This window comes from Lonchura striata, chromosome 3 (genome assembly GCF_046129695.1).
Source record: "Lonchura striata isolate bLonStr1 chromosome 3, bLonStr1.mat, whole genome shotgun sequence".
In the NCBI taxonomy this organism is placed as follows: domain Eukaryota; kingdom Metazoa; phylum Chordata; class Aves; order Passeriformes; family Estrildidae; genus Lonchura; species Lonchura striata.
In genome coordinates, this window is record NC_134605.1 from 81,756,149 (window position 1) to 81,770,692 (window position 14,544).

Below are 14,544 nucleotides of genomic sequence, written 5' to 3' on the forward strand. Positions count from 1 at the left end.
AACTCCCTATTTCCAAACCAGAATGTAACAATTTTTTTCTTGTCTTCTGAAGACAATTTTTCAAGGCTCCAGTTGACCTTTTCTTTAGAGTGCTAATTCCTTAAATCTGTCATTTCCTGTTTTCCAAATTTACCAGGGAATTGAATTACATCACCTTTAAAGAAATCATATAGAGGACTGGCATTCAAAATGCTTGCTTGTGATGCACTATGCAGCCTGAGGAGGCTACTTCGGATGAGACACCAATCAAGGCACCTTCAGTGACAGCTTGGTTGAAGTCTAGGGGATGACTTAGGCAAGTCCTTCTGGCACCTAAAAAAGCAAATCAAGCAAATGAGAGTTCAGCAGGACCTTGTAACAGCCCAGACTGGCTGCCCTGGGCTAGGAATGAGATGCAGACTGGCACAAACACCACTGTACAAACACAGAGATGACTTCCAAGCACTTTTTCTGCATTGACGCTGCCCTGGCACAGAGAGCAGAGGCAGAGCTGGGATGCATGGAAGGATGACAGTCAGTGGCAAGGCATGCCACACCGTGTGACCTTTGCCTGCTTTCTGCTCTCACTGTGGTCCCCAGCAGCCAAGTAGGAGAAATGGCAATGCCACTGGTTTTCACACAGAGTGCAGGCCGTGATGCAACACAAGCAAGGTGACACAGAACATCACTTCCTCTGCAAACCAAGAAGATCCTGCCCACCCATGCAGCAAAATCTGTCTGTGTCTACCCACCATGACATAAGAGCTGAGCTACCATAGCTTCTCTCACTTCAGAGCACTGCTACTTGATCCTATACCAGCTCAGGATCCCACCACTGCAAGCATTTCAGACTTGCCTATTCCATCTGTACCTCTTTTATGCGTCCTGCCTAAAGCAGATGGCACAGAACCTTGCTTCAGGGTGCAGCAAAAGTCACAAATGGAGTTTTCATGGCACAAGACACTGGGCCAGTTTAAGACAGGAATGATAAGGTATTAAAAACTATTTACTAAACTGAGAATCAAGGGGAAACTGTAATTATGCAACTTGTACCTTTGGTTAGCCACTTAACTGGTAAAATGTATTAAATTACCTTTTATGTATTGGTGAAGTGGATAGGCAAACCAGGAACTCACATTTCTTTCAGACATAAAAAGCAGTGAAGGTTTTAACCCTAGGAACAAAATTTTGTTGTGTGAAAACTTCCTGTCCCCATTGTCCAAGCCACCCCAAAGGATCTGCCCTTTATTTCCAGGTAATTCAAGTATAAAAAATGGAAGACAACACATCATCCCTTTTTTAATTTCTTTTCTTTACTACTATTTACCTGGGGAGTCCCCAGACCATCAAGTATTCTGGGCACATTGCAACTCCCAGGCAGCCACTGGGGTTCAAAGCCAATTAACATCTTAGAGAATCAGGCTCTCCTATCCCAGGTGAAAATTCTGCTGTGCTTCCACCTGCAGAGGCTGCCCAAACCAAAGCACCAGGCTGTCACCAGAGCAAGCCGCAGCAAGAATAAACTCATATTTTGTCATTGTTTCTTTTAGCACATACAACACAGGGCAAATTTATGTTCTGAATTGCAGTTTTTTATTAGATGAACACAGTTTAATACATAACATGTACACAACCCAGGATGCAACATGCTCCCACCCCTCCCGAGTTACAGAACACTGACGCCGTGAAGGGGAACACCAGCTCTGCGTTTGTGACCCCGCAGGGATGTTACAGATGGCTGGGAGTGGAAGCTTTGCACACAGGTAGCTCTACACAGGACAGGATTACACACATGAGGAAGAGGTAAAGACCACGAAGAAGGGAGTAAGCTGGACCTGCCCTGGCTGAAGGACTGCTCTCAAGATGTTCTCTGTTTTCCCTTCCAAATTCCTTAGGGAGCAGGAGGGTGAAGCACAGACCATGATGCAGCTGGAGTCTTGTGGAAAGCAGTGGTGTGTGGTGTCACACGTGTCACTGCCAGCCAAGGGCCCCTGTGAGAACCACTGCTCAGGGTGCCAGAGCAAGGACATTCTATGCTGGGTCCTCCACTCGGGCTCTCTGTGAAGGGTGAACATAAGGGGCTCCATCCTCTTCCCACTGTTCATGCCAAGGTGTAGTGAAATCAGTGAATAAGTTACTGAAAACTAATGAGATTTGGCATTTTCCTGGTGTTCATCCCACTCTTGCACTCCTTATGAAGGGCCACAAGGCAATTTCAGGGTCCTACTTCTGAACCATGCTAATTCCTGAATAGAACACCTCAAATAAATGGCCTGGTGGTGGAAAAAGACAGGGAGGGACAACCAAGTAATCCACTGAGAGCTTGGCAGCTACTCTTCATTTCAGTGATAGCACTTGGGCTGCTAAACATTAGAATTAGACACTATTTTAAAGAAAGTGTAAACATGAATATATGGGTTTTACTCCAGGTTCACTGCCCTTTGGAAGGTTTGATTCTAGACAGTCAACAAAAAGGAAAAGAAAATTAAAAAACAAAGTCACCTAGGAAAAATCAAGAGTTCAGAAGACTCATCAAAAACTGTTTCAGTCTTACAAAGCATTTGCCTTTTGACTCAGGCATCAAAATAAATTTACTGTATTATTAAAAAATAGCAATATAGAAACTACGCCTTTCTCAATTCAAAGTTTAAGCACATCTAAGAAGACCCCACAGAAACAGTCCTCTTTCTGGCAAGGCACTATCCAGTAGTGTGTGGCACAAACAAAAACACCTCTATCAAAGCCACTGATACAGTGAATGTGCACATGCATGTCAGCCCACACAGCAACTTTAGCTAGGTACAAAGATTAAGTTTCACTCACACTGCTCTCCATTTTAAAAAGTGGGGTAGTTATATGTGTTATCTAGAAATTGGAATCATTTGGTTCTTAAGCATAACTTTATACGACAAAATTTTAAACAGAATGAAGAATTTCCTATTTCTTTCAGTAAACGAGACGTCTCTAGATTCCCCTGACCTTTTCAGTTACCTTATAGCTACATTTCATTACTACAAAACTGATTAAAAATATTCCAGATCATCTTGTGTAACAAACTAGAAGTCTACTTGCTTTAATTACAAAAATAAGGCTGTCTTCAACAGACAAAATTCACATCCAAACATATACACTTCTTTTTTAAACTAGCTATTTATAATTCAAAAGCACGCATTCAAAGGGACTTACACAGCATATCCATGCAAGCAAGCAGGATATCTTTGGAGCTAGTGTTGTCCTGCATACAACTGACTATGCCCACACACATGCTCTGAAATAAGCCAGGTTCACTTAACAACTGAAATAAGACTAACTCTCCACTAAACGAGAGCCTTCTATTCTACAATTATGAACATTCAAAAGGATCTTTGTGAAAATAATTTCATCCCTGGGGAAATCAGTGTGGTTTTTCCTTTCACATCAGTAAGCCTGGAATTTCATCCAGGATCACTCATGTGTATATGTTTACACACTTAGATAAATTTTTCAAACCTGGGACTTCAGGCAGTTCTCAAAGTTTGCAATGTATCAAGTACATGATAAATCCAGGATGGCTTCTCTGTAATCAACTGCAAAATTACGTACATTTATATCTCTATTCATTTACAAAGTTAAATATTTAACTTCTTTTTAGGAGTAGTTATATCGAACATGGTGAAGTTAACAATGTACAGCTCCACCTCACGTCATATTCCCTTCCTATAGTGGAAGTTCAAGTCTTCCTAAGTTCAAGTCTTATGAAAATATGGGATTGGTTACAAGAATGTCACAGAACCTTGATACAGACAACATAATTCTTAAAAATGTACATACATAAATCAATGCCCATTCAGGATTCATCTAGAGAAGGTGCTCTGGCAAAGATTTTGACCAGCAAATAAAACCTTCAAATCTGTGTGTGCTCTTGCTCCGTCTAGCTCTTTAGCTCAGCTGAGCATCCAGGTTTGCTCCATCTGGTAAGAAGGCTAAGAGGGAACTCAGTGGTAGCCTACAACTATCTTGAGGTACGTTAAAAAAAGAATGGTGCCAATCTCTTCTTGTGAGTGTCAAAAAAACTCAGCAAAGGCAGCAGCCTCAAATTAAAGTCTAGGAGTCAAAGCTGGACTTTAAAAAATAAAATTTTCACTGAGAAAGCACTGCAGCAATGTCACAGATTACCTAGATAGTGATGAGATCTTAATCTCTGGATATTCTTAAAGCTCTGCTAGACAAACCCATATCTATTTCAAGCTAGTATGGTTCTTTGGCCTGATTTTGACAGTGTTGTACCAGATGACCTTCAGCTGTCCCTTCCAACTGACATGTCTCGTATACCACGATTACTGATGTCAACAGAACGTGTGCTTTGTTTCACAGTGTTGCTTTTGTTGTGATAGTGTTGCTTTCTAACACTTTTTTACAAGTCTGGCTTCCTTCAAACCACACTGTCTGAGTGATGTTGTGATTGCAAAGTAGCTTTTCTACGTAGTGGTTGTCTTCCATTTACACAAAGACATAAGGACATTCACTGTGATGGCACTGCCTTGCCAGTATGAAATCACTTTAGTAAAAGTTGCATTACAGCATAGCTGTTATTTATGTATCCAGATTTGATTCAAAATGCATGATGCTATTTTACTTCTGTCTAGAATGCATTTTGTAATGATTATTGGCAAATCATGGGCCTAAATTCTGCTGTGTGCATCAGTGCAGTCCCACTGAAATAATCTTCACTTCCTTTATTTGTTCCTCAGCTGAAAACCTCTCTGACTGCATTTGGCATAGCACACACCTTTCTCACTGTCTTCGAGGCACCTCCACATCATCGCATCTGGGGATATAACCAGGACAACAGCTAGGCTAGTTAGGCATGTTCTTGGACCATGGTGGAGTGTTTAACCATCAAAGGACTGAAACCTGGCTCTCAAAATATCCCCTGACTCATGTGGCTTGTGATGGAGCTGTGTGTTATTGAAGGTAAACTGAAGTTTTGGCAAAAATTTAATTTTAAGACAATCCAACTATAGAGCTCCAACCTTGGGTGTTACAACTTTCTCATTTAAGAGATAACTTTATATTATCATTAGCTATGAGACCCCTTTAGCTCTTCTGGACTCCCCAGTATTTCCATGGAGTGTTTTACTGAACATTAACCTGTATTTGGAAACATGTCAAAGTATTTCACTTTGGCACCTCCTTCATGATAGCAACTTGTTTTAAATAGTCAGTTGTGATGTGCATCATTAGACAAGTCTTCATTAACAAGATTAGCAGCCCATGTCTCTTAAAATAACCATGATCTAGAATAAACATCACAATAAATAAGTGTAGAGCAAAATATGGCAGTTATTGGCTTAGACTGAGAGTTCAAGATTGATGTTTTTTACCTTCTGGATCATAGCCAGCATAAACATCATAATAACCACCAGTACTTTAACTATCATGATATCATAATTTGAACTACAGTAGTGGGAAGAATTAAAAAACGTAAGGAATATGACTATACAAGAATACCCATGAATGATACAAGCCCTACACTTTCACTCCTTATTCTCAAACATACGTGCCTGTTAGAATATCATGGCCACTTGCAAAAGCAATCAAAAGACAAAAATGAAACATCAACGGTGAGCATTTTTACAACAGAAGATGAGTAGCCCAGCCTTAATCCTATTTCATATGCATGTTATTAGCTCCACATTATTGGAGAGCACCATCTCATGGCAAGCAGACTACTACTAATGACGCATTTACTCTATCACAGTGATCCACTAGGGAAGCTGTTATGTGCTGAAGAATAGAGTCACTCATTCAGGAATGTGCTTGTTGGTACTTCCCATGGGCTTTCTAGGGTTCTGATTCCTGTTGAAAAGAGAAAAAAATAAAGAGTAATATTGTTATTAACATAATATTAATGTTATGAATACATTGTCATCTTCCATACCTGTGACCTTTGCATATAAGGTGACCCTAACCCCAGACCACCTAGGAGCTGAGGATGCATCTCTCTAAAGTACCACCAGACTGAAGCAGGAAGTTAACAGAGACACTGCTCCAGGCCTCTAACACTATATTTTCTAGGAACAGAGCTGCATAGAAGCTGCTATTTCAGATTGTGTCAGAACATCATCTTTTTCCTAGCACAAGTTCTCCAAACTACAAAGTGAGGCAGGCTGCCAAAATAAGCTGCTTCTGTGGCTCTCTGCTGAGGTTCCTTCCTACTGCTGTCCCTTATGGGGTCCAGAAATAAATGAATTCCTGGCAGAAGAAGAGCTCTACAGATACCCAAGATTCACCCAGACCTGAAACTGTACTAGTACCAAATACATCTGTATCTACAGTATCCAAGGAAAGAAAAATCCTCCCCTCTGTGTCTGCTACTGCCAAAAGGTGCACCACACAGTCTGTTGGAACAAGTGTCCAGACTTCCATATGGCAATAAAATTTCCTCTGTTATACTGCCCTCAACAGAAAGATGCTACCTGGCTTTGTGTTTTGACCTCTAGATATGTGTTTGCTAAAACTGAATTCAAAAAAGTTAATATTTAAGTTCTGACTACTTCCATATTTCAGCATTAAATTAATTAATGTCTAATGAATAAATGCTGAGCCATTATGCCAGGCTTCAGAAATTCCAGTGATTAAGTTCTGTCTCCTGTTATAATTAAGCCAGTTGCTTACCATTTAGATTAATAATGTAAAGGAGAATGTCATCTTTAAACTTAATTTATCTGCTGTCCAAAATTACACCCATGTATATGCTTGTTTTCATTTAAAATGCTTTACTCTTCCTTACAACCATCTCAATTACTTCATTAGCACTAGGGTGATATGAACAAGGTACGGATCACAGCAGGGATGCATCCAAACACAGAGTTCCATCCCACACAGGGATCAAAGAAAATTCAATCTCAACATCCCAAGAATTCCATTAAAAGTCTCCAATACTACACTGACCTTTGATGCCAAAGTAGGTTTCAGCCCAAGAAAAGAGAACACAGTGTTGCTCTCCTTTGATTCAAAAAAGCCATCATAATCCTAGAGAATTAAAAAAAGAAAAGATGAGTCAACATTTGTATTCCTATTTTCCTGATTGATATTACCATACCTTGAATTAGACTAAAGTGTGACATGTAATAATGTTCAGGAAAACATTGATATTTACCCCTATTCTCCTACCCCAACCTAAAACCTAAAATGTAATGATACCACAAACTACATGGGTGAAGAAAAATACATACATTCTGTAACTTCAACATCTCTCACTACTTTGTCAGGAAAGTATAAGCATGTACCTGTATCAAAAGAAACTCTATTGTGGGTCTATTTTAAAGGTATTTAAATGCAGAATTTCTCCTAAAACCATTATGGTGCTCTAGATTAAGATGCTTTACTCGCATTTCAGCAGTGATATACTGCTATATCAGTGTGAACTGGGATACTGTGCAGTTGCATAATTATTTAAACAGCCTCAGCCTCCCCAAAACCACAATCATAGCTGCACAAGGGCAGTTTCTCAGCCTGACCCTCTATACTAAAAGCACCTTTGAAAGACACCAAAAGGTCAGCAGGAGTGTATAAGGGTCCTCAGGCCTCAGATATATTAGCTGACATATGTAGAAAAAGTAAACCTTCTTAAGATGATTTTTTGTTGTTTTCTTCATAAAATATGGCCTATGCTAACTTAGGAATTAATAAAAATTTACAATTAATTGCCAGAACATAAATCCAAGTAAAACAGGCAAATCAACTAAGCCATGGTGTAAGCTGAAAGATTACTGAAAGGATTCCCAACAGTGCCATGGATTAAAAAGGAACAATGTAATCACTGAATACCTAGAGGAGTAATAAGTAATACTGAAGCTCTGCAGAAGGGTGTTTTATTAAGTCCTTGACCTCTAAGAATGAGACTTCAAAAGCTGCATGGACATACTAAACCTTAAAAAGGTCTGTTCCGACTCTTCTAAAGCTGATGAAAACCCATGAGGGACACAGGCTAGATAAGCAACACATGAGAAGACAGCCTGTGACCTACCTGAGAAATAACCTTCATTTCCTCCACGGGACTCATGGACAAGTGAATCACACTCTCTGGAACTGAAGGTAGGGCAGCAGTGGATGAGCACAGCCCACAGTGAGAAGGACCCTTTCATTAACATCAGGGCAGGTCTGAATTGCCTGAAGATGCCCATTACAGCCCTATAAACTACCACAGCCAACCTGCAGGCAGGCAGCTGTTGTGGCAGACACCTTTTTGAGTCCCTGCCAGGAACACTCTCCCTCCTAAGCATCACAGGCAGTCTTCACTAACCCCAGACATTTTTTTGACTCAACAGTTTGTTCAAGGAAGGTTTTGTTTTTGCTTGGGTGAGTCATCATCTCTCAGCACCATTTTCAAATGCTGGTATTCTCCTGAAGATTCTTAATCCCAGCACTAGCTAACACAATTAGCTCTGGAAGTATCACTGTTTTAAGACCATGGTTTTTTCACTCTTTGTTAAACTGGTAAGAAAAACAGAGAAGAGAAGGACTCATAAACTGAAAATAATGTCATAAGAAAAAAGGCTGCACTTGTGACTCTGACAATGACACTCAGCTAATCCACCAACATCTGTTTAACCTAACTTCTTTAAAGTAATTTAATACTCAATAATAAAAAGCTGTCTTCAAGTACTAGTTATCATTTTACCTTCAGAATTATCAAGTCCTGACTTATTATGTTTTTTCCATATTTTTACTCATTAACAAACCTGGATTCACTTACTGAAAAAATTGTGAAGGTTAAACAGTGAGCTAAGTCTATATTTGAAAGACGACAAAACCCAGTGGATTGATTAATTTTAAAAGGACCAGAATATTTAAGAACCACAAGAAATTGTCCACCAGAAGCAATCTCCCTGATGTTCTGAAATATCTGCATTGACAAACTTATTTAAATCCTATTGACACTTACTTTCATGGGCAGTGGGGGAGAAGAAGCATCATGCTTTTAGATAAAGTAGAAATAAATTTTAAATAGGAGAATTTCCCTAGTGATATTTTCAATTAAAATCTATGATCTCAAAATATTCAAATGTGAAAAAAAAAGTTACAAAAATGCATAATAGTCCTATAAACTTTTTAAGAAATCACTTTAATACAGCAGTTTCTTAAGAGATTATTGAGAAGTATGATCTCAATGGCTCAGTGGTTGTGTCATGAGTGGCAGGAGTTCAAAGTGGGCATCCCTGGCTTTTTTTGTAACACTGATGAGATAAAGGATGCTCCAAAAACACCCTGCCTTTGATCTTACCATTAGAAGGAGAGGAAGTCTGTGCATATTTGGGCCACATGTAAAGACACTAAATCCATGGGTGAAGACATAAAAAATCTTATCTCAATAAAGGACATCACACTGCTACCAGCAGTAGATGCAGTGGCTGAAGAAGGAAAACAGTAGAAGCTCAGTGAAAATGAGAATTTCATACCCAGGCAGGAGCTTAACTCACTGGTGACCCAATGGATTCCATTTGGGAAAACTCTGGGCATTCTACCTTCCATGGAGGAAGGATGCCACCATTCACTGGTTTTGGCAAGGCAGTGGTTCCCTCTTTCTGCACCATGCTTCACCACCAGCACCAAGTTACTACAACCCTCTTGTCACTGTCCCAAGCAGCTCTACCCAAGGAGTGCTGTGGCTTTGCTGGGATCAGTGGAGCAGTGCTGTCCTGCCCCTGTGCAAGGAAGTGGCTCCCACTGTCAATGGGAGGCACTCAGACAGCAGCAGTTTACCTAAAAATATACAACAAACTGCTACCCACTGCCCCCCTTCAAAAGGCAACTATGTATACAAATATAATTTTGACTGTAGCATTTTAAATTACAAAATTTGGTGCTTTCCAGAGCTACTAATCACACTTCTTTAATGTATAGAATTCTGGCAACATCAGTAGCTGATCAAAAATACTAAAAACTGAGTACTAAAACTAGTAGGACATGGAGACAGTGCACATGAATCATCAGCAATGCAGAGATGCTCAATCCCTCTGGAGAAGTTGAAATGCCAAAAATATAGATAATAAATCCCATGACTGAGGCTATGAAATGTTCCTGAGAAAGATGCCAGTTAGAAGGAAAAGTGTTTTGTTTCTCAGGATCTCAGGATGGTTTAAAGGAACAAAGAAGGGATAGAAGGATAAAGAAGGTAACTAAAAAGCTATTTCAAGGCAGAAAGGGCTTTTCAACAGGATAACAGGATGACTGCTTTAGGCATGGTTCCTCACCCTTAAAGTTGGTGGCAGGTCCATCACCCACCCGGTCACCTAAGCAGGAAACAGTCTTTCTGTTTTAACACCACAAGAGTTACAGAATTCGATGCACTCAATGAGCTGCCAGGGAGTGGATTAGCTGACTTAATGAGCTCCTGCTTTGTTGAAAATAAACTGAAGCTACTGTAGATGAGCTGCTAGCTTGTAACTCATCTATAAACAAGCAAAATCTTGTTGGCCTTGCCTTAAAGTTTTGCTTTGCTCTCCCAGCTCCTGCTGAGTGACTCTAAACTGGGACAGAGAGACAAACTGTGGCTGCAAAGGTCTTCAGAACCAATGTTACCCCAGAGGGTAATGGGAGGAAGGCTGAGAAGGCTGTGAAGCTCACTGTGGTGGCAGAATTCCTGGTACTAGACGTGTTAGTGGACACATGGAATGCACTTCCAGAGCATACGGAAGATGCTAAAGGTTTCCACTAAAAGGTTCAAGTTAATGAAAGAAAAATGTAGTAAGAATTACTAAATATGTTAAAGTGATATTTATTTCAGAAAAATAACTAGAGACAAGGAAAATACTCAACTATTTTATATCCTGACTTGTTTGTGGTCTTTTCTAGGTTTATGGCCACTGTTGGGACAAAACTGGGCTTGATGGACCTTCAGTCTCACAAATGTAAGGCCATTTACGCTAATCTTAAGGCGTATGATACACTAGGTTTTAAAATGAGCATAGAATCAGAGAATGACTTGGCTGGAAGGGACCTCAAAGATCATCTAGTTCCAACCCCCAATACTCAGCAAGACCACGTGATGTTGTCCATTAAGTATGATTGTAAAGGGGAAAAAAAGAAACCAAAACACAAAAAACCCCAAGCCTCCAAGCCTCACACTTCCACAGCTTTGTTTTAAAAAATTGAATCTTTGCAGCTTATCCTGGAAATAAAAGGTGCTGTAGCTATTTTGCACCTCTTTAAAACCAGATTAATCAAAGAGAGGAGAACTTTGTTACTGTATACATTATGCAGTAATCCCAAAGACCATCTACTGCCCAAATGCTACAGAAAACTAACATCAGCTTAGTCTTTGAGACACTGGACAAGCATTCAGGAAATCTGACAGAAATGTGTTAGGTTCTTCTCACCTTCATGTGGGTTTTATGCCTATTTAGTCCACTAGGACAACCATTGGTTCTTGGGAATTCTCACCTCTAGGAATCCCACTTCCAGGGTAGGTTCTTCCCTCAACAGCAATGGCCAAGCTCACAAAGCTCAAGCTGGATACAGCATTAGCTATATCCCAGCTGTGATGATCACTAGACCTTAAGTGTGATGTATTCCTGGTGCTGGGAAACCAGATCACTGCAGTGATGTAATTACAGACACTGCCATCATTAATTTGGCTCAGGATTTTGTTAAGCAGGTACATTCAGGATTGTTTAAATAAACACTGTCACTGCTGAGAGAAACTATTTGCTGCACACCAAAGTTAAAATTGGCAATACTGCAGATCAGCATAAATAATTATTTGGGTTTCAAGGAACATAGCAGAAACATGAAAGCGTTGGATCAAAGTAAAACATAAACACAAAGCAGATTTACAGTTAACAATTTTACCTCCACTAATGCACTGAAATTAGGAGAACATTACATCTAATGAACTTTCAAAGACAGCAACTGTGAATAAAATTCTTTACAGGAAGTTTCTTTAAACAAGCAAGTTTGTTTTGTTGCTGTTTGCTTTTAGTTGGCAACAAGAGTGAGCTTGTTAAACATCTCAGACAAATCTTTATTGTTCACCACACCAAGAAGCAGAAAAACAAGAAACCCACCCAAATTCAGAGAGCATAGCTTTTCCTATGAAAATTTTTAAAGAACAGTGATTACTGGACAACACAGATTATTCCATTGGCATGCTGTTCAAATTTATTTCTCTTTGTCAATATTTTTAATATAAGATTATGATCTCTACATTCTTACAAAAGAGGCAACATAATTGCTCCTTCAAGTAATAGTGGGGAACTCATAATTTAAACACATTGAATCAGCACTTTGCTACTGACTGAGTTAATACTGTATGCCATTTAGAATGAGCTGTTAACATCCTCCCTGAAAAGGGCAGTTCAGTTCTCCAGAACAGATGACATTCATTTACTGATCTGATTAGGATTACAATGGAAAACTCTTAAGCAGCACAGCTCTCCTTGGAGAATGTGTGTGCATGTGTGAGTCTCTTCTAATATTATATAAACATACAAATAAAATAAGATCTTGTCTGTACAACACAGAACAAGCGAAACATGACAGTTTTCATTACGTAGCCTTCTGATAAGATCTCTGCACAGGATTTTTAAAAGAGCTTATAGAATTGACTCTGCAAAACGACTTGTTACTCCTCTACTAAAGGCCAGATGTTTATTTTGGTAATCTGTCTAGTTGTAGCCTTTCAGAAACAAAGGCTTTAATAAAAGGGAGCAGATGTCAGCCACAGCTCTATTGTCTGAACAGTACAGGACAAACTCAGGCTGATGTGATGTTTGCCATCCATGCAGCAATGGTGCCAGGGTACACAGACATCAGCTGTCTAAGAACTGATATCCCCCACCTCCAAAGCAGGGAGTCCAAGTGCAACAGGACTTCCCTTAGACAAGCACTGAAGACCTCAAATCTAGTGCCTAGTGCCCCCCTGGGTAGGGGAATATTCAGAGGAGTGAGTGGCAGAATCCATAAGTACTGTGATGGTGAGAGCTGTCACCTCCACCTTTTGTGCAGCTTCCAGCTCACTGTGTAATTTTATAAATTCTTTGGATAAGAATATTATCAAATCAGACCACGACAGGAATTTGAGAAAGGGAGAAATGGAAATACCAGGGAGTTAACTATGGTAATCAGCTTGTTACATGAGGTAATGACTAAAAGACACAAAATGACCATGTTGTACAGCAGTTCTGCATGCATATATTTTAACTTGGACAAAAGTGGAACGGTAGTGGACTGAATTACTTATTTAAGCCTGGCTGTTCTCTGACAACAGTCATGCCCTTTTCTAAATACTGTTCCAAAATACTGCTACATCTGTATTCTGTGCAATACTATGTGACTTCAAAGTATTACTGCCACTTATTAAGCTTTTTTACCCTTTCCTCATGTATCATTTATCCTCTATGTTAGAACTGGCCTCTTAAAAAGAATTTAGTTAAAGTAGTCCAACATCTTCAACAAAAAAACCTGTTTTTTTTTCAAGAAAGCATGGCACAATAGGAAATTTCTGTTCCTTGGAAAGCAGAATTAGGATCCCAAACAAAAATTTTAATAATTATGTCATATTTGCTGAAAAGTTTCTCAGATTAGCAGTGTAATAAATATAAATATGAAAAAGAAATGTGCAGTATTTTCCACTCTATCCTGTAAAAGTAACAATTTTAATTTTACACCAGTCCCTTTTAAGTGTTCTATAATACATAAAAACCTTACACTGTTGTATTTAGGAAATAAAAAGTCTGCAAACAGAGTTAGGTATCTCCAGAGACATCTTTGATGCCTATCATCTTTATGTTAAGGGATTGTTTACAAAATACCTGCTACTTTGCTTTGAAACAGCTATTAATGAAGTTTATTTAGTCCAATAAAAACTGTGGTGCTCAACAGGATTGTACTCTCTCCACTACAGGGTAAAGAGCAGCACTATTATACTTTACTGAAATTAGTCCTGACTTCTCTGAGGAAAATAAAATTCTTGTATTATTTTATTTTTACTTAGTTGCTGAGCTTCTCTTTTTTAAGCCTTGACACTGGGCAAGCTGGCTACTCTATACTTTGCCTCTGATACCACATTTTTCTTTATAAAAACATATTGCACAGAACTAAAGCTCTTTTCCTCAGAACACAGAAAAGCAATGGAGAAGTGGATGGCGAAAGCATAGGCATAGTCTGAAAGTTATAACTACCCCTTGTGAATGATCTGAGCAGAATCCTCCGAACATGGAGAAGACTCTTGAGCAGGGGTTGCTTTCCAACACCAGCTCTGCCTTCTATATTCCCCACTTGAGACAAGGTCTTAATCAAGAACATAAACAGTGCATGTCACTGGCCTCAAGTCGCTTCAGCCTAGGGCTTGTGGATGTCTGTGAGCCAAGAACTGCTCCAATACAACTGCAAAGGGTAATTAAGAAAAAAATCACAGAGCTTAAATTTGCCATATAGGAAACTGTACTTCTGACAGCAAAACTAATTAGTCAAGAAAGTTTTAGCATCCTTAACTATTAACAATTGTTACATGATCTCTGAGCAAGTCACATTAGCTTTTATCTAGCAAAATAATCCCTCTTCTAAAAGCAGATCTGGACC

General features: G+C 39.3%; 1 protein-coding gene across 1 annotated transcript in view; it reads right to left on the minus strand.

The window, feature by feature from the left end:
* Positions 1–1,549: 1,549 nt before the first annotated feature.
* The window catches only part of SH3BGRL2 (SH3 domain binding glutamate rich protein like 2), a 37,978-nt gene continuing 24,983 nt past the window's right edge, over positions 1,550–14,544 (minus strand). The window contains exons 3-4 of the mRNA XM_077782321.1: positions 6,913–6,993; positions 1,550–5,817 (exon numbers count right to left, since the gene is read on the minus strand). Of these exons, the coding sequence (XP_077638447.1) occupies positions 5,803–5,817; positions 6,913–6,993 (96 nt within the window). The 3' untranslated portion in view covers positions 1,550–5,802. The remainder of the gene's footprint in view (positions 5,818–6,912; positions 6,994–14,544) is intronic.